The sequence below is a fragment of the Podarcis erhardii genome, assembly GCF_964252035.2.
Source record: "Podarcis erhardii genome assembly, chromosome: 3".
NCBI lineage: Eukaryota > Metazoa > Chordata > Lepidosauria > Squamata > Lacertidae > Podarcis > Podarcis erhardii.
The window spans coordinates 75,340,737-75,361,430 of record NC_138507.1 but is presented as its reverse complement, the minus strand read 5'-3'; the positions used below and the strand labels follow the sequence as shown (position 1 = coordinate 75,361,430).

At 42.9% G+C, this 20,694-nt stretch overlaps 1 protein-coding gene across 4 annotated transcripts in view; it reads left to right on the top strand.

Annotated features, from left to right (window-relative positions):
- Window positions 1–10,834: 10,834 nt before the first annotated feature.
- TRIM67 (tripartite motif containing 67) overlaps window positions 10,835–20,694 on the top strand; it is a 34,040-nt gene continuing 24,180 nt past the window's right edge. For all 4 annotated transcript variants that reach the window (XM_081855834.1, XM_081855832.1, XM_081855833.1 and 1 more), the window contains exons 1-2: window positions 10,835–12,696; window positions 19,377–19,472. In XM_081855834.1, the coding sequence (XP_081711960.1) occupies window positions 11,752–12,696; window positions 19,377–19,472 (1,041 nt within the window). In that variant the 5' untranslated portion in view covers window positions 10,835–11,751. The remainder of the gene's footprint in view (window positions 12,697–19,376; window positions 19,473–20,694) is intronic.

Here is a 20,694-nt window from a genome sequence, read left to right as displayed (position 1 = left end):
TCATTGTAGGCAAAGAGCAGGCCAAGGCCAAGGTTGGTAGTCTAGTGCTCACCCCCACCCCCCACAATGGTAAGTGAGGCTGAGACAAGGAGCTGCTTTTTGGATAACCATGGGAATCAAAGTTTATTCAGTGCAAAAATTGTCAATTGCACCATGGCTAGTGCTCAATCTGCAGGAGAAATCCCATTTCCAGCTCCATTTTAGGAGCCTTATACAGCAGTTTTCTGCAAATAATCTCTCTGACATTTGTTCCACTGTATCTGCACTGCTACTCCTTCTACACTGTATTATTAAAGCCTCCAGATGCCAACACTATACATTTCTTGGTCACTTGTATATTATGAGATTTGTAGTATTTAAATTGTATGAATGCTTTCCTATATTCATGCCTGTATATTTTGCAGCATGTTGCATATATCATGAGATTTGGTAAGAACGCACAACATTTTGGGGCACTCATTAGTAAAAGAATGAATTCATATTACTATTAGACATAAGCATGACATAAAAATGAGCATTTCCTAATATATGACAATTCTACATATATATATATATATATATATATATATATATATATATATATAATGAAGCATGTTTAAATAAGGTACCTGGTGACTATGATACATTATGCACATGTATCAGGGTAGGGACTTGAGCATGATGAAGTAAGAGGAGGGCTAAATCCTTATTTGTCTCCTAACAACTACTTAATCTGAGCCAACTCTGAGGATTACATGCTTCATCCTGTGCAAGGACAGCAGATGCCGCAAGAGCTGTATAAAAACGGGAAAAGGGAGGTTCCTCTATCAAACACTCAAACCATAAAGAAATATTAAAAACATGACTCAAATTCATACACAAGTACTTGATTCCCCCCCCCCCATCCAACAGTTGCTACTGCTACATATTTGACAGAAAAACAAAATGAATAGCAAAGGCTCCTAACAATATATTTCATTGGTCTATATATACCTGGGGCGTATATTTGGTTCAAATGAATCCTGAGCAGCAGATTTGGAGAGACTCAAGACTCTTCTGAAACAGGCGTCCCACAAACTGTCCCAAGCTAAATTTGGCTGCCTCTGAAGCCCCATTGGGGCTGCTTTGGAAAACCTACGGAACTCAGGCAGACTCAGACCGTCTGTCTCTTTAAAATCATTACGTTTCCCCAAACTACAACTTCTATCAGCCCTGGCCAGCATGATCAATGCCTATGGATGACTAGTGTTGTAGTTTAGCAACATCTGGAAGCCCACAGGTTGTCCATTCCTACTACAGAAGGATAGGGGGGAAGGTGGGAGTGTAAGTTTCTGACTGAGAGCTCTAACTTACAACCAACTAACAGTTTTTTGTAGGGCTCTCCTTTTTCCATTTGATTGCTGTACTTTGGTGTAGAACGAAGAAACTTAACTGTTGTCAACTGGGGAAAAAACCCAACCCCACAGCCTGCAAACTTTCTTATTCATCTTAACTCCTTAATCCCTGTACCAAATCCTTCTGAAATTTTACAGGTTACCAGTTTAAGGACTTGTAATACTCTATGATGTTTGGTATGTTAATATACACCCTCCCACACACACAAAAATCAGGGAGGTAAGTAAATCCTCTTTTAGTCCCCCACCCCTTGGTCAACTTCAAAGGCATCTGGCATAAAACCTCCACTACCTATCATTCTGAAATTGGGCAGGTTTCTGACCTAGGGGTACCTCATAATGTCTGTTATGTATGCTGTTTTTCCCCAAAACAAAAAAGAGGAAAAGGGGAATCCTTTTTTCTAACTCCCCCCCAAAAAAACTGTATAAAACTGATGGTATTCACCCCTTCAGAAGAGCCTTCCACAAATTTCTACATATTTCATCCAATTCAGCCATAAAATAAACAAAATATAGATTGCTGCCTTAAAAAAAAAATGAAACATGTGTGCCCAACACAAAAATGCCTGAACCTGTTTGTCTGAAATTAGGAAGGTTGTATACACTCAGGAGGGGCTACTGTGTTTTAAAATTTCATCCAAATATGTGAACAGGTAAAGGATTTATGCCCATGCAATATTTATCCATTACAAGCAATAGGGAGATAGGAAGTCTCATATATGTGAAGTTCTGATTTGTACCCAAGGGAAAGTGTTTGGTCCAGGAGCAGTGGGCTGAAGTCACACCAATTCCTTTCTGTTAGCAGTGCCACTGCTGTTTGCCAAGAAGCAGCAGGACAGCAGGAATTGCATGGGTTTTCTGGCAGAGCCAATCCAGCATTCCTGCAGGTTCAGCCAGTCAGCCCTGACCTCTTCACCACATCATCCCTGCCAATAAACAACAACAGTGCTGCTGTCAGGGGGTTATTGGTGTAGCTTCAGTCTACTGAGCAAGTTTCTGGGATTCTTGTGGGTGGGTGTGGACGTCATGTGCATTAAATTCATGGAGTGTTTGCAGCCTGTGTCCAGTACCTACTCCAACTGTATACATTTGCTTATCCCTAATACAGTGGTAAAGGTAAAGGTAAAGGTAAAGGGACCCCTGAGCATTAGGTCCAGTTGTGACCGACTCTGAGGTTGTGGCACCCATCTCACTTTATTGGCCAAGGGAGCCGGCGTACAGCTTCTGGGTCATGTGGTCAGCATGACTAAGTCACTTCTGGTGAACCAGAGCAGTGCACAGAAACGCTGTTTACCTTCCCACTGGAGCGGTACCTATTTATCTACTTGCACTTTGACATGCTTTCGAACTGCTAGGTTGGCAGGAGCAGGGACCGAGCAACAGGAGCTTACCCCCTCGCGGGGATTTGAACTGCTGACCTTCTGATCAGCAAGTCCTAGGCTCTGTGGTTTAACCCATAGCACCACCCGCGTCCCTACATACAGTGGTACCTCAGGTTAAGTACTTAATTCGTTCCGGAGATCCATTCTTAACCTGAAACTGTTCTTAACCTGAAGCACCACTTTAGCTAATGGGGCCTCCAGCTGCCGCCACGCCGCTGGAGCATGATTTCTGTTCTCATCCTGAAGCAAAGTTCTTAACCCGAGGTACTATTTCTGGGTCAGCGGAGTCTGTAACCTGAAGCGTCTGTGACCCGAGGTACCACTGTACCAGCATTTGCCACAGATTGTACAAGGAGCACACCTTGTGCTCCTGCATGACTCTCATTCATTGGTACTTGCTCAATGGAAGTACCCAATGTCCTATAAAGGACTGACCTTTTGCTTAAGGCAGCAAAATATTTAAAAATTCAATGTTCCTAGAGACACGAATCCCTGGTGAGGGGGGAGAATTTCTTCTTTCTTTTCTTTTTCTGGGCCTTCACATCTCTGTAGCTGTTCTACGCCAGGCACATCTGTTATGGTATATATAGCTACTGCTTCTTCTTCCCTGAATCCCTGTTATGTGCATTGTACAAGCCATTCACAATCAATGTAACATTGTGTGTTCTGCATAAGGCAGTCAAAGTCAGCACACCCAGTACAGCAAAAGAGGGGCAGCACCAAAAATGTCAAGGAAGGCAACAACAGAGAAAAGACAGAGAGGCAACCCACAGTCTCTGAGTGGAGAAATTAAGTTTTCCCCAAACATTTCTGCAGTGTTTCTTCTTCAAGGGCAAGAGTTCTCAATTTTCTCCTTTTTTATCAGTGCTCCCTTGGAGTTCTGACTCTCAGAAAGAAAAGCCCTTGAAGAAAACACATTATCACAACCCACTATCGAGGACCATCTTTCTCATCTTGTCCTAGTCTAATGCTTTACTTGATGGGTTGATATGATAAGAATAATCCTTGGTAATGGATCTGTGATCATGACATCACCTAAATGATAGCTGCTCGTGCAAAAAGCTGTTAAGTCCTATTCCTGTAAACCGATTGTATGAATTGCCCTTAAAAATGCTGCTTTGCTCATCAGTTTCCTAGATAAATTTAAGCCAGCATACCCAAGCAAAGTGACATGCAAATTGGAACTCATGATTTTGTCAAAGATTGCAGTAATTAATAATTTAAATTCATGTTGATCCATGTTGGGGAGAGGGCAAAGTGAAGAGAAATGGATCAGAAAAAAGTCAAGAAGAAGAAGTCAGGAAGACACTGCAAGACATGATGGGAAAAGACCGAAGGAAAAAGAGACAGATTCAAAGAAGAACATAAAGGACAAAATTCATTGAGTAAGACAACTGGGTTCCTTGGGTCATTCTGTCGTTGCACCATGAGTATGAAAGTGTCTTATCTGCTATATACTTGATCTTTTGTTCAAATTGTATCTCTATCTCCTTCCTGTGGCTTTTCCTTCAGTTTCATTATCCTGGTGTGTGTGAATGACTTCATCTGATGGCAGTAATCTAACAATAGAAAAGCATTTCTCAAGCAGAGATTCAGGTGCAAAGCTTTGACTACCAGAAGTGGGGACTTCAGGCAAGGTATCAGATCAAAGTTCATTTCTAAAACAGGAAAGAAGACATATACACTCTCATAAGTAAAGCAGTACACCCAATGTGAAGTAAAGTAATACACCCAATGTGAAGTATTTCTCTTCTTTTTATACCCTTTATATTTTATAAGGAAATGCAATGCTAAACCAGAGGGGGAATGGATGGGGAAAGATGAGAAGTTGTAACTGTGAAAGTAATTCTATTGGTGTTAAACACAGTGGCCACGAATTGTGTGGAAAAGAAGAGTTGTGTTCACTGAAATAAAAAGGTTTGGAGACTCACTGACAACTTGAGAGTCAGTGTGGTGTAGTCACCAAGAGTCAGTGTGGCATAGTGGTTAGGGTGTTAGGCTAGGATCTGGGATACCAAGGTTCAAATCCCCACTCAGCCATGAAATTCACTGAGGGATCTTGGACCAGCCTAACTTACCTCATAGGGTTATTATGGGGATTAAATGAGGGGGAGAACCAGGTACAGCACCTTGAGCTCCTTAGAAAAAAGGTGGGGTATAAATACAATAAATCACTTAGTGATTTCTGTGTATTCTTTGTACAATCACCTTGATGGATATGTTATACCTCCAGCATCAGAGTATGCCTCTGAATACCAGCTGCTGGGTATCACAAATGGGGAGAATGCTGTTGCGTTCACAAAGGCTGCCCATAGCCATCAAGGTGGACACTCTGAAAAGAGGATGCTGGACTTGTTATGCCTTTTGCTCTGATCCAGCAAATTTATTCTTAGGTTCTTAAGTTTTGAATCATAGAATTGTAGAGTTGGAAGGGACCCTGAGGATCATCTAGTCCAACCCCTTGCAATGCAGGAATATGCAGCTGTCCTATGCAGGGATTGAACTTGCAACCTTGGCATCACCAGCACCATGCTCTAACCAACGGAGCTATGAAACATTCATTTGACAAAATCACCTAAAATCATTTCACATATGTGAAAAAGATATTAGAGAAAGAAACATCAGGCAAGGAGCTGAAAGGTTAGGATAAGGAACTGGAAATGAAAGTATTAAACACTTTTAAAATTATTCATACACATGCCTTTTCTTTTTTCACTGTGAGTTCTTTGGAGAGTGGATAGTATTGGATTGGAACAAAGAAGGTCTGCCTTTATGTCCTTTCTCAGTCCTGAATTCTCTGCTTGGCCTAAGATAAACCATTCCCACTCAGCTTTCCCATTTGTAAAATGTAGAGCGGCTAACATGGCATGGAAATGCCCTTTTCCTAAAGGACATACCCTCTTTGCAGGCTGCATCCCCTCCTCCTGACACCAGATTTGATTATTTGGACTTGCCTAAGTGCTCTCTCTGGGTTTGTGTGGGTAGCTAGAAGAAATTAATGAACCTGTGCCTCCACGGTAGCAATCTAGGTTACAAAGCAACCTAGTTTCAAGAAAGCTACTCCTGGCTCTTCAGTATGACTGTAAACCTCATAGTGGGTATGAGAGGTTCTCTGGAGATTACAGGCAGCATTTTCTTAGGCTAGAAGGGCATTCCTTCTCCTTGGCTTCATTAATTTCACTTCTGGCCCCTGGAGCATTAAACATGACAGCAGGATGGTAATTCTTCACCTCTGTGTTTCTAATGGAATGATAATTGTGCATCTACTTGCCAAGTGCAGGGAAGTTCTTGCTCCACAGTCTGTCATGACACTTCCACTGCCAACCCATTTTGCTGACTGAGAATGTAGTTGTTTCTTGGATTCCTTGAAATAAAAGCTATAGAGAGATAAATAAAGCAAGAAAAATGTTCAACATACTAAATTGTTCCACCCCAGCTGCCATTATGCCAAGGCCTAAATCTATAACAACTGACCTTTAAAAATCTGGAAAGTACCTTGAATGAAGAACACAGCCAAAAAATAGAGAAAAATAATCTTGACAACATGAGAGATTGGTTTATTTAAAATATATTCATTATGCCATAAGTTCTCTTTCCAGAGCCATAAACTACAAGCAAATATGGTTAGACATAGCCAGATTCACTGCAGGATGAAGTAAAAATTTGGAAGTTCCCCTGGTTTGAATGCAACATCTGCTTTAACTAGAATATACATATTTAACTAGAATATACATGAAAATAGCTACCTTGCATTCTATTGTACATTAACAACATTCACATATGTTATATGAGTTTTGGTGGGGAAAAGTAGGCTGTGTGCCAAGACTCTTCAATTGCTTGGGTATCCCTTCTTATTCCTGGAATAGCCAAGCTAGCTTCCCAGTGAGGTGATGGGCCATTAAGGGGAACAAAGGAAGGGGCTCTGTGTGAGACAGCAAATGGTTGGGGGCCCCTTCCTTAACTTGGGGATAGTTAGAAGGACAAAGCCAGAGTTGAGAGTTGGGAGTGATGTAAGCTAGAGGCAAATCAGCAAGCTGGGAAGATAGAACAAGAGTGATGTTTGATTTCTGTTTGAATCCAAGGCTGTCGCTATGGAAGAAGCAAGAGCCTCTTGGGCCGTTAATGCTGTGAACCCCTCCTCACAGGCTCAGGTTGTATATGTGTGTGTGTGTAAATAAACCGTACAGTGGTGCCTGGCAAGACGAACGCCTCGCAAGACGGAAAACCCGCTAGACGAAAGGCTTGGAGGCGCTTCGCAAAACGAATTTCCCTATGGGCTTGCATCGCAAGACGAAAATGTCTTGCAAGTTCCTGCGGGTTTTTTTTCCTCCCCCCTTTTTCTAAGCCGCTAAGCCACTTATCAGCTGATCCGCTAAGCCAATAAGCCGCTAAAAGCCGATAAGCCGCTAATAGCGCTAATCCGCTAAGCCGTCAATGGGCTTGCTTCGCAAGACGAAAAAACCGCAAGACGAAGAGAATCACGGAACGGATTCTTTTCGTCTTGCGAGGCACCACTGTATGTCATAAAGACACCATCATCTCCACTTTACCTCATTCCAAAGGGAACACAAACCCAGGTTAAATGCTTGGAACCCTTGGAATCTCTCACTGCTTGGAGATTGGGGTGGTGTGCAACTTGCCAAAAGGCAGGTGTGACGTGTCTGATTAGATAAAGCAGAGGCTTAGAGAAATACAGTTTTATTGTATTTATTGTGTATTGAAATGTTTATCAGTTGTAGATAACAACAACAACAACAACAACAACAACAACAACAACAACAACAACAACAACAACAACAACAACAACAACAACTTATACCTCGCCCATCTGGCTGAGTTTCCCTAGCCACTCTGGGCGGCTTCCAATCAAGTGTTAAAAACAATACAGCATTAAATATTAAAAACTTCCCTAAACAGGGCTGCCTTCAGATGTCTTTTAAAAAGAAGATAGCTGCTTATTTCCTTCACATCTGAAGGGAGGGCGTTCCACAGGGCGGGCGCCACTACTGAGAAGGCCTTCTGTCTGACTGACTATGCTTGATACTAGGTTAGAAAGGTGGGTTATAAGTTTAAGATCAAACAGAAGTATTCTTCAAAGATGGCCACCTTCTGTCAAGTTAGACAACCCATGTTGTTGTTGTTTAGTCATTTAGTTTAGTCTTCGTGACCCCATGGACCAGAGCACGCCAGGCACTTCTGTCTTCCACTGCCTCCCACAGTTTGGTCAAATTCATGCTGGTAGCTTTGAGAACACTATTCAACCATCTCGTCCTCTGTCTTCCCCTTCTCCTTGTGCCCTCTATCTTTCCCAACATCAGGGTCTTTCCCAGGGAGTCTTCTCTTCTCATGAGGTGGCCAAAGTATTGAAGCCTGAGCTTCACAATCTGTCCTTTCAGTGAGCACTCAGGGCTGATTTCCTTCAGAATGGATCAGTTTGATCTTCTTGCAGTCCATGGGACTCTCAAGAGTCTCCTCCAGCACCATAATTCAAAAGCATCAATTCTTCGGCGATCAGCCTTCTTTATGGTCCAGCTTTCACTTCCATACATCACTACTGGGAAAACCATAGCTTTTACTATACGGACCTTTGTTGGCAAGGTGACTTTTTAGGATGCTGTCTAGGTTTGGGATGCTGTCTAGGTTTGAGATGCTGTCTAGGTTTGAGACAACCCATATTAGCCAGCAAACAAGCATAATTCAACACCAGAGGACCAATGGGCATTTAGGGAGACCATCTGATCCCTTGCAACTTCCTCATGTCCCATATTAATTTATAGGGCCCACAATCTGCCTTTAGCATTAACCTAGCCCTAGGCACTATCCTATCTACGTGGGATCTGCCAAGCATAGTTTGGATTTGTAGTGAGAGCTTATTTATTAACTGGTTCAGAGGAGTTTCTCAGAAGAAGAACTGGTGAAATGGGAGAATCTGTTGTTGTTGGCTGAATCTTGTTGCCAAGATAGGGCCTAGAAGATTGGCTATTGCTCACTCCAAGGAGGAAGGTGCTATTTCAGACAATGCAAGGAGAGGTAAGTGGTGCTCTCCTTGCATCCCAAGCTTTTGTAGTCTGCTTTTGAGAGAGAAATTATTTCTGGGGGTTTTTTCCTACCCCCTTTTTCTTCTACCTCCTAAGTGCAATTAGCTGTAACGTTTCCATATTTATGGTCCCATTGCTCCCTGCTATAGCAGTTATGGTACTGGCAGAAACATCATATGAGAAGCAAATGTGGCAGAGCAGTTCACCTCTGCCTCTCTTGCACCATCTTTCTACATTCATTTGCCAGTGCAAGTTTGCACTGGAAGTAAGAGAATATAGCTACTTCCAGAATAAGACATTAGACCTTGCTTCTTCCATACAATTGTAGGTAGAAAGAAACTCTGTTTTGCAGCAGGAACTTTTATATGTAACAATGAGTTTACACCTTAGATCAAATCCTGTATGAGAATATGATCAAAGAACAAGCATAATGGCATGTTTCTTGTAGGTCCGTTAATACAATGATATAAGCAAGTTTATACTGTGAAACAGTTGGAAAACACTCTAATAACCATCTGAGGATTTGACTGAAATGGTTAAAAATGTGAGTAGTGTTCAACACACAGTAATAATTGCTCTGTGGTGGCTCCAGTTTAGTAAGCTGCTTGGGACACACATTGCTAGACACCCCTAATTAACTGAAATAGGCACCTCCTGCAACCAAGGTAGGCACAATTCACCTGGAAATTCTATCATGTTATCTATGTCAAAATTAATGTGCAAGATCTCATACTGTGATCTCATGCACAGGAGAATATGCTAAATGTGTAGTGCTCAGGTAATTGTGCAGGCACCTGCTGTTTGTAATGTCTCTTAAACTGGTACTTAAAGTTGTAGGATGAACAGAGTTGAGACAGTTTTTCATTTTCTGTGTCAACCAGCAATTGGCCCATCAGTTATCACAATATATACCAGGCAGAAGTTGTGATCCATAGAACAGGATCTCCACAGCTGTGGACATTACAAAATTCCCTTCTGACCATAGCCCCTGCACCATGCAACAAGCTGTTTCTTAAACTAATGAAACATTTTGAATCAGAGTGATGGTGATGGCGATGATTGTAGTTAATAATACATATATGTAAGAAAACTCTGGGACATTCTGAAGTGCTTCAACACCTTCAAACCACCTTTGGATCTTAGATGCTTCAGAATCTCCCATATTTTTTTCATGGACATATTCATGCTGACATATCAATAAGACAGTGGAGAGATGGCCAAATATTGAGAAAGCCATGCTAACTAGCTGTAGTTAGTATTTTGGCTGGATTCCAGGACTGAAATGATTTATTTTGCATTCCAAGGCACTAATTATTAACCCACCTCTATAACATATACGTATTGCTTCTTTACTCTTTTTTGGCCCTTCCTCTTTAGCCATATATGCCACTAGCTCAGGTCTGGGTAGTAGAGGAACAGATTTAAAGGGAAAATAAAATGTGTTGCATTTAAAACAGCATTCCAGCCAATTCTGGTTTTATACAGTTTCTTTGTAATCCTTGGTAATCTTTCACCTTTTGTTCCCCTTGGTTTCAAGTACATTTTAAAACATCCATATGCACTTAAGTAAGCAAAGTGTAAGACTATTTATTACTAAAAAGGGGCTTGGAGCAACCTACCCAGTTTATTTTCTATACCATTGCTACTTGGGTTACAAACCATTATAATCTCTTCCAAGTCACAAAATAATGGCTTTTTATCATCTCTGTTTTATTCTAGCATTCCATCTTTCTATTATCCTAAACATATGTAGAGCAAAGAAAAAACAGATGGGATTTCCCACTGCTAGTGCATCCTTGTAATGATGGTTATTTCCAACTCACAAAACACTCAGCTGTCAACTCTGATTTATTTCTGAAGCAAATTTGGATTCGGTTGCTAGTGGAGTGGTGCAGGGTTCCCCCCCCCTACTTCCAACATCATCTTTTGTATGTGTGTGGAATGCCACTATCCAATCATAATTCAGCCTGTGTACCATCTATAATAATAATAATAATAATAATAATAATAATAATAATAATAAAATCTATTTCATTCTTCTAGTTAACAGTGTGCAATATTTTGTGGTTGGAATTTGTGTTCCAGCATGATAAAGGATGTGGAAAGGAAAACATATTTGCAGCTTGCTCTCTTCTTTCAAGCTTCCTCATTTGAACATCCCCGTCTTCCCTCAGGGGGAAAGCACGCTAATAGAGATAAAGAAACCCCCACTATGTTCAATCCTGTCTATAAATAATGGATTTTTATCGTATAAAGACATCTCCCTTTAAATAAAACTCGTTCTCTCCTTTCAGTCACATAGCAAGCGATCACCTATTTGCTGAAAAAGCTATTCCCGCCCCCTTTACGGTTCTTTTCCCTTCTGTCTCCCCTTTAATCTATGCAACACGAATTCCAGCTAGCCGACTACTATGCTAACTGCATACACCAAGGGCAAGGAAATTCCTTTGCAATAAACAATAGCTGTCTTCCACCCCTTTGGCTGCAACTAGGCAAGGTCAGTCCCGCTGCGGCAGCAGCTACAGCGCCTGGAAAAGACCCCCGCCTCCAGCTCCCCTATGCGTGCAGAACTCAGCAGCTGTACGTCAGGAAGAGCCGGCCAACCCCATCAGCGCTATTGAACTCAACCCAAAGGAGCTGTCCAACTCCATCGTGGTGCTGAACCGAGCTAGAGCAACACAGCTGGGAAAGCAGTCTATCCGCGCCGCGGTGCTGAACTCAGCAACATCCGCTCAGCAAGGAGCTGTCCATCCTGCCGCGGTGCTGAAAGCTGACTCCTCTCCGACATCTTTCCAGCTGCAAGAACAGCAGCAGGAAGAGACAGCGGCTACTGTGGAACATGGAGGGAAAGGGCTCCCGGAAGAGCAGCAATAAGGCTGACTGTACCCCGCTGTATTTGCGCTGATCGGTTCCATCCCAGCCCGCTCTCGCTGTTTGGACACAAAGCCACCCGCAGCCATGGAAGAGGAGCTGAAATGTCCCGTGTGCGGCTCACTGTTCCGGGAGCCCATCATCTTGCCCTGCTCGCACAATGTCTGCCTGCCTTGCGCCCGAACCATCGCAGTGCAGACGCCGGAGACCGAGCAGCACCTGCCCGCCATGCTGCACCCCCGGGGCCCTGCGGCAGCGGCGGGAGCCGGGGCCGGAGCCTCCGGACCAGCCTCTCTCGACTACGACTGCGGGGCCGGAGGGGGCAGCGGAGCAGGCGGAGGGGGCGGCGGCGGCGTGGATCATGCGGACAAGCTGAGCCTGCACAGCGAGACCGACAGCGGCTACGGCTCCTACACCCCGAGCCTTAAGTCTCCCAACGGGGTGCGGGTTCTGCCCCTGGTGCCACCTCCTCCGGGCTCCTCGGCGGCGGCAGCCCCTCGGGGTGGAGGCACCAGCTCCTCGCTGACCTGCCCGCAATGCCACCGCAGCGCCTCGCTGGACCATCGCGGCCTACGCGGCTTCCAGCGCAACCGGCTCCTGGAGGCCATCGTGCAGCGCTACCAGCAGGGCCGGGCCGCCGCCTCGGCCGCCGCCAAGTGCCAGCTGTGCGACCGCAGCCCCCCCGAGCCGGCCGCCGTGATGTGCGAGCAATGCGAGGTGCTCTACTGCGCCTCTTGCCAGGTCAAGTGCCACCCGTCCCGGGGGCCCTTTGCCAAGCACCGCTTGGTCCCTCCGCCCAGCCAGCAGGGAGCCCCGAGCGGAGCGAGCGGCGGAGCAGCTGGTGGAGGCGGCGGGGGTAGCAAAGCGCCCGGGGCTGCGCGCAAGCCCCCGACCTGCGCGGATCACGAGCTGGAGAACTACAGCATGTACTGCGTGACCTGCCGGACTCCCGTCTGCTACCAGTGCCTGGAAGAAGGCAAGCACGCCAAACACGAGGTGAAGGCCTTGGGGGCCATGTGGAAGCAGCACAAGGTAAGGCAGGGAGAGGTCCTGATCTTTGCTCTACAGCTCGCTCGCCTGCACCGCCTGCTGGCAAAGGCTGGAGCGTGTCACGCCAGATCACAACCGGCCATTGACTCCCGGTTCTTTCGTAAGGAGCCATTACCGCCCTCTAGAACTGAACTAGCAATCGCTACAGCAGATGAGAATCCCAACGCTATAGATAAATTGGCACTGAAAGAGTGGTGAAGGCCCACCCTATAAATCACTTTCAGCAGGTATTTATTTCACCCCTAGGTGGAAGTTTTTTTTGAATGCCAGTAATGTACATGTACAGGTTTTAAACAAAAGGGTCCCGTCTTTCCCAACACCATTGAGTAAACCCAACCCTATGGAGCAGGGTCACTGCAGCACAACATGTGTTGAGTCCAGGCTGAATAGAGCTCTGCTACTTCTTCTTCTAGAAATTTGCTGCTTTTCTGTATAATGGTCCTAATTGCTGTATAAACCAGCTCTCAAAGTGTATTGAGGGACAGCTGAACTACATGCAGTGAACTTTGAGTGCATCCCAAGATCTCCTCCAAGGTTCTTCGCAAAGCATTACAGTACAATTATTTTTTTTAAAGTTGCACAGTTCTGTACTATTGCCATTGTATTTACCATCCTAACAACCCTTTCTCCCATTCTAAAGATGAAGAACAATGGGCAAAGAAAGGTAGGAAACTTGTAGATGTCCAGATGTTGTTGGACTCCCATCAGCTCTGGTCAGCATAGCAAAAAGCCATGGATGGTTATTATTGTTTATTATATTGGCCCTTGTGGTCTCTTCCAACTCTGTGATTCTATGATTCTATGATTCTTTATTTATTTATTTATTTATTTATTTATTTATTTACTAAATTTGTATACCACCCTTCATCTTTTTTGGGATCACTCACAACAAGGAAAAAAAATCAAAACCCCACAAAATACATAATAAAAACAAGAACAAGAATAAACCAATAACCCTTGTCCCCTTCCCACCCGCTCCCACAACACATTTAAAAGGGTATCAGATCTAATCAGCCAAAGGCCTGGTTGAAGAGAATGGGAGTCCAGCACCTCCCTATGATGGGGCTAATGGATAGTGACTTCCTCAAGGCCACCTTGGTGAGAGACAAATAACGTTATATTAGAGATACCTGACTAGACTAATCTGCTGTGGAACTTGCCTGTGCTTTCCACCCTCGGGAAACTTCTACTAACAGCTTTATAAACCACTTTGCAGCAGCAGAATAGTTCAGAGTGACCATCCTGAAACAACTAAGTGTTATAGTAGGAATGTATTCATTGTAATTTGGTTTTTGGGGGATGTTTGCTAAGAAAAGCAATAGGTGTTTATTCAGAGTGAGGGAGGAGAATATGGAAAATTTCCTTGTAGGTTTCCGGCAACATTTTTTTAAAAAAAAAACAGTTAATGCAATTTTTGTTCACACATCACTACTCTGGATTTCATTTCCATGCTACAAGTCTGTTGAAAAACCAAGCTGTATTAAAGTTGCAGGATAAAATGTTATTTTCTTGGCTCTTAAATTATGGGAATAAAGAATCCTAGGTAAGTGAATAAGCGTAATCAAGTATTCCCTTCTGCTTTGTTATTTTTATTTACTATTTACTACGCATTCAACTATTAGCCATTCAATAAAATTTTAGGGTTTAAACCAATTCATTTCAGTTTTGATATCACAGGACATAGATTTCATAGATAAGAGCATGGCATTTGTATTATTTCTATTAAATACAGTTGTATTTTCTTTACTTTTGAGTAGAACATGAAGCTCTTGAGATTGAGCTGAAAGCCAATTATGTCCATTCATCCTTGCTGAAAATAAAGGCCTACAAAGTATTTATTGATTATCCACATTGCACTTGGGTGAAGCGCTTTCTGTTATTAAATAATGCATACATTATACATTTATACATCAGAGCTCTCAGGGAACTGTGACAGTTATGTTCCTGTGGGATGGCTTGAATGCTGCTACTCTATTCTTTTCTCTCATGTGGTAACATTGGGCAGGGAGATTTTTATTTAGTTGCATTCAAAAATACATCTGCTTCATATATTCTGAGGTGATTCAGTCCCCTGAGGATTGTGGCATATGACCTTCCCAAATGTTTGAATCAATTTCTTAAATGAATTAAGTATGAACTCCTGTAGTGAGTGAAGATTTCTGGCTCATGTAGCTCAGTACTCAACAACACCCATTGACTATTTTTTCTACCCAGTTGGTTGACCTCTTTACAGCAACCACTTGCGCTGCTGAAGAAGCAGAGGCAGCTGCTTTTCAGTTTATATTATAAGACTGGAACTATTCCTGTTCAGAAACTGAAGGACTTATCTGGCTCTTTCAACATTTGCCTCTGTTATTTTTAGTATGATCTTGGGGATCACCAGGAAGCACTGGGGCCATGCCATAGTTAAAGAACCCCTGATCTTCTCTGACTTGGTCTTCTTGGTCAGAATCCACTGTACCCCAAAACTCTTAACTGCATAGTCTACATTATTCAGACTACAGTGTGCAAAAGTGGATGGGAGGCTACAAAGCCAGGGTGCCTGTGGGGCAAGGTATTTGTTCAATAAATTGGAACAGTCAAAATAATTTCCCTTGATCGTTTAGACTGCCCACCTCCTATTTAAATCTTCATAGGTAAACTGGAGCTATTTTGAACTGCACCATGTGGAGACATTGCACTAGATCTGCTTGCTAAATGGCTCCCCAGATTATTCAAAAGATGATTTAAGCATGACAAAAAGGCTGGCTTCCTAGACATATGGGCAGGAGGAGGAATCAGTTTGCAAAATAGTTGCAAGTAGCATATGCTCATGATGGGTGAATGCTCTCTACCTCCTCCCACAGCCTTATCCATGCAGGAACTCATAAAACCAGATGAAATGTGCAGTCCAATTCAGCCCATGGCACTTTGATTTATGATTTAGCCACTATTATGGGGCTCAGGAGGCTGTAAATTACAGAGAATTGCAGCATGCAAATATCCTGCTGCAGCCAGTTTTAAATATGTGGCTTTAACATGCTATTCGCTTGGAAGAGAACAGTCAGTGAGGATGTTGGCTCCCTGACGTCACATTTACATCCTGCCAAGGATATTGCACTAGGATAATTAACACTTATAGGAGCACAAGATAATCACTATTATCACAAAAATTAGTTAATTGTGTGCTTATTTTCTTTCCAGTATTTACAACCAAAAGGATGAAACAGCATTAGGGGAAACCTGATGCAAAGAGAAATAAAAACACTGTACCTACAAGTTACAAGTTACACTGTCTTTGTGCTCATAGTTTTATAATTAAGTTGAGTGATTATTTGAAATGGTGCATCGATCAATAAAGCATTTCATCCCACACCTTTGAAAATACTGTTCTTATCAATTGTTACGCAAGGTGTAATTTAAGTTGTTGGTGACTCCTCCCAAATGCTTCTTTTTTATTGTGTGTACCATGTTGCAGCTGGCCAAGACACCAACACCGCTGCCTTTTTGGTGCCAGATTAAGACTTGTCTGTTCATCCAGGCCTTTTAAGATTTGGTTTTAAGTTCCTGTGTTATGGTTAGCAGTTTTGATGAGTTGGTTTGATGGTTGTTTTAGTTCTGTGTTGTATATAGTATTTTATTGTGCTGGTTTTGATAATAGGGACCAGATACAACTAAGCAGTTGCACTAAAGGTAAAGGTAAAGGGACCCCTGACCATTAGTTCCAGTCATGACCGACTCTGGGATTGCGGCGCTCATCTCACTTTATTGGCCGAGGGAGCCGGCGTACAGCTTCCGGGTCATGTGGCCAGCATGACTAAGCCGCTTCTGGCAAACCAGAGCAGCGCACGGAAACGCCGTTTACCTTCCCGCCGGAGCAGTACCTATTTATCTACTTGCACTTTGACGTGCTTTTGAACTGCTAGGTTGGCAGGAGCAGGGACCAAGCAATGGGAGCTCACCCCATCACAGGGATTCGAACCGCCGACCTTCTGATCAGCAAGTCCTAGGCCACCTGCGTCCCAGCAGTTGCACTAGCAGGAGCCAAAGCAAGGAGTCCAGCCAGGGCAACTGGGGCTTTCTGCCCTCTTCTCCCACCTGCTCCCTTGTGCCCCCCAATTGGTTATGGGAAGGTCGAGAGAACCCCCAGTACATTGCACAGGGGAAGGGAAAGAGGAGATGGTTTAGTTGGGCAAGCAGAAATACTTGCACTGATTGAATGGTTGTAATAACACAAGGTTGAATTCCACCTTGGGGTTTTGTGCTGGTTGTTTCAAGTTTATTGGCATCTCCAGGTCAGTGTAGCATACATTAATGAACTAGATGGACAGACAGTAGAAGGCACCTTTCTTTGTTCCAGTGACTTGTGCAGTTTGGTGGAGAACAAATGCATTTGTTCATGTTCCTTTTTAGACCTGGGGAAACTAGGACTTTCCCCCCTCCTCTCATGAAATAAGGAGTGTTATCCCTAGAAAAATGGATGAGCATGGGGATACAGTACATTGTATAGCAGAAAATACCAAACAATAGCAAACACATCTGGGTGTGTGCAGTTTTTCCACATACATATGTATATACAGTGGTACCTCGGGTTACAGACGCTTCAGGTTACAGATACTTCAGGTTACAGACTCAGCTAACCCAGAAATAGTACCTCGGGTTAAGAACTTTGCTTCAGGATGAGAACAGAAATAACGTGGCAGTGGTGCAGCGGCAGCAGGAAGCCCCATTAGCTAAAGTGGTACCTCAGGTTAAGAACAGTTTCAGGTTAAGGACAGACCTTCAGAATGAATTAAGTTCTTAACCAGAGGTACCACTGTACAACAAGAAGGCAGCATCTAATTAAAAGTTAAGAAGCTGGTCCAGTAAAAATGAAGTTGGTCTAATAAAAGTGCAAATACTGATTTAATTATAACCCAATGCTTTTTGAGCTCTTGAGAGTAGTAGTTTGAGACAAGTAAGCAGTGTTAGAACCTTAGATATATAAACTAGGCGGCAAATGTCTCCTTAAACCAGGGTTACCGTCACCAACACGGAATACCTAGTTGCCAATTTTGGGGCCAGATGGCTCCAAAGTTATATCAATACAACTTTTTAGTTTCTGGAATTCATTCTGATTGTGCAGTTAAAATATAACAGAATTCTACAGGATGGGTTGCTAATGTGTGAAAACAGTCAAGATCCCAGGATCCCCAGGCATACACCTCCAGATGGTGGAGACATCAGGCGCCATCCTGGCACCCAGGCATCTTCACTTTGTCACAGGTGACTGATAGCCAGGAGCAAAATGTGCTTGGCAACTGGTGAACTTCTAATGCTGCATCATTGGCTGCATACCCACAACGTAACCCAGTAAATCATATTCAGTCATTGAATAGTGTTAATGGAGGAGTAGATTTCCCCAGAATTCAGTCCAGGGGTATCAGGTTAAGGGGAAGTGCATGTGCACAGAACTGGGGGGAGGAATTGCCTGGGTCAAAGAAATAAGTAGTTACTGGTTATTGGCAGGATTTGCTCAGGACAGACAATGGGATGTCATGTCTTCATGCCTTGCTTGTGAGTTTAATCGTCTGTTGGAAGCAGAATGCTGGACTAGTTGGAGGCTGGACTGATCCAAAGCAGCTCTTATGGGAGGAATTGCATTTGGATGGGGCTACCCATTTCCGTTTGTGAACCAGCCCTCCGTGGGTTTAGGAATTAATCTCTCTGTTTTAGAATGTGGGCCTCCAAAGTCCTGAAACTTCCCATTCTCTGCAATTTGTAAGCTTCAGTCAGCAAGCAGATTAGGTGAGAGAAGATCAATATTAATCTGCTGCTGCTATTACATACAGAATAAACAATGAACTTTTATCTGAGAAGGAATAGTAGGATTAATGCTTATTTGTAAAATCAATAAGGAACCTGTCCTTGTATGCTATGCTATTGACAGATTCTGGGACAAGTGGTTAAGAAAAATATTGGGAAAATAGCCAGAGTCAGGAATTCTTAATGGCTTTGGTCAATGGCATTTACAACATGGGGCAATTTAGCTTCTTTCCATTACTGTGAAGGAACTTGTGGGCTGCATGATAGTTTACAAGGGTTTGGATAGCCTTTAGTGTGGAGGCATCTACCCTTTGGAACTCCCTGTGACACCCAGGTGGGTGTCATCTCCATTGCATTTTTGTAGCCTGCCAAAGGTTTTCCTCTTGCAACATGCCTTTTAAAATCTTTATTCTAGTTTGTATCTCTCCTGGATTTGAATTGATTTGATGTTTGCACATGTTGTTGCTGTTGTTAACTTTGTTTTTTCCTGGAGATAAATGCAAGCAAGTGGTTGGGCAGCTGAAGCATGCAGGCAGTTCAAGAAGTGGAAAGTTTGGCAAGGTCTAGAGATGGAACCGCTTTGGCGAGTTGTAAAGGGAGGCTTAGCTTTGGCAAGGCATATAGGGAGTGGGAGTGATGTCTTTAGAGATGGGTAAGGAGGGGAGTAAGAGATGGGACGCGGGTGGCGCTGCGGGTTAAACCACAGAGCCTAGGACTTGCCGATCAGAAGGTCTTGCCGGCTCTGTGGTTTAACCCACAGCGCCACCCATGTACCTAAAAAATGTTAAGATATATAGTAACTATTTTAGGCATAACTTGTAAAGAATAAAGATTATCTGTTTTATACTTGGCGTCACTGGGCTTTTTCCCCCTTACAGGCACAACTGTCTCAGGCTTTAAATGGCATTTCAGATAAAGCAAAGGAAGCAAAGGAATTTCTGGTTCAGCTGAAAAATATACTACAGCAGATACAGGTAATAATTACAGAATTCTAGCTGTTTTGGATTTTATATCAAACTGCAGTAACTAAACAGGCAGATATTAAGCATGTTTTGTAGTTTTTGTTTTATTTTAATAGGACTATATGGCTAACTTGAAACAGATGCTATATGTCACAATCCAGCACAACACCTAACTCTGTGCTAGGTTGTGTCCCAAATGCATTGATAGAACAAATTATAGCGATCACCATTTAAACAGATTATAATGACAATCAATTCAAGCTTCCAATGAACATCAGTACTGACAATCCTACCGCACCTATAGTATTGGCATTTAGGTACCTGCTTAATACTCATGTGTTTACCCAGGCAGTTCCTGAATGGTGATCCAACTATATCTATGTAGCTATTAATCTGATCTACTGATTATTGATGCATTTTGTGCTTAGTTATGAATGTAATTTTATTGTGCATTTTATGCTGTTCATTGCCATATATATCTTTTTAATTAATGTTGGAGGTATAGGCATTTTTTGCAAAAAGAATAAAGAAAGAAAAATGCATTATTTTAGGGCGCACTCCTATGCACACTTATTTAGAAGTAAACACTTTTGAAACCAATGGGCATTTGCTTCCAGGTAACTGTGTGTAGAATCTGGGTGTTGGTTTGGTTTATAAAAGTTTCTTTGGTTCCAGTCCTGCCCCACTTTGCTTTTTAGAAGTTGCTTATTTGGTCAACTTTGCAAAATGTTAATCCAATAACACCAGCCAAATAAAAAAATTAAAATCCTGTTCACACAGAGACACATACCCAACACATACCCAGTTGTTATGTTTACCATCTAACCTAATGAAGAGCTCTGGAGAAGAAACTATTATTTTGATTTTACAAAGCTGGAATGTTGTTCATACTTACTCAGGCATAAGTCCCTAATACTTTAGTCAGGCTCAGTAGAATTGAAGCTACGTGTTTCTTTCACCATGACTTTACAGCAATACACATGCCCACGTACTGAAACAATACATTGATTGTCAGCTGCTTTGTTTCAAACTGAGTTATTTTCCGCTTGTACACTGTGCAGCCACAAATGAATTTCAGATTGCAATGACACTTGGAGACAGTGGGGACAGTCCACCACAAACTCTCTATGCAAGCAAGTCCCACTGAAATGAATGGGAGTTGTGCATATGCTCCCCATGATGCCGAACCATTTTATAGTAACATTTCCCAGAACTGCAAAAAATTAAATATGCT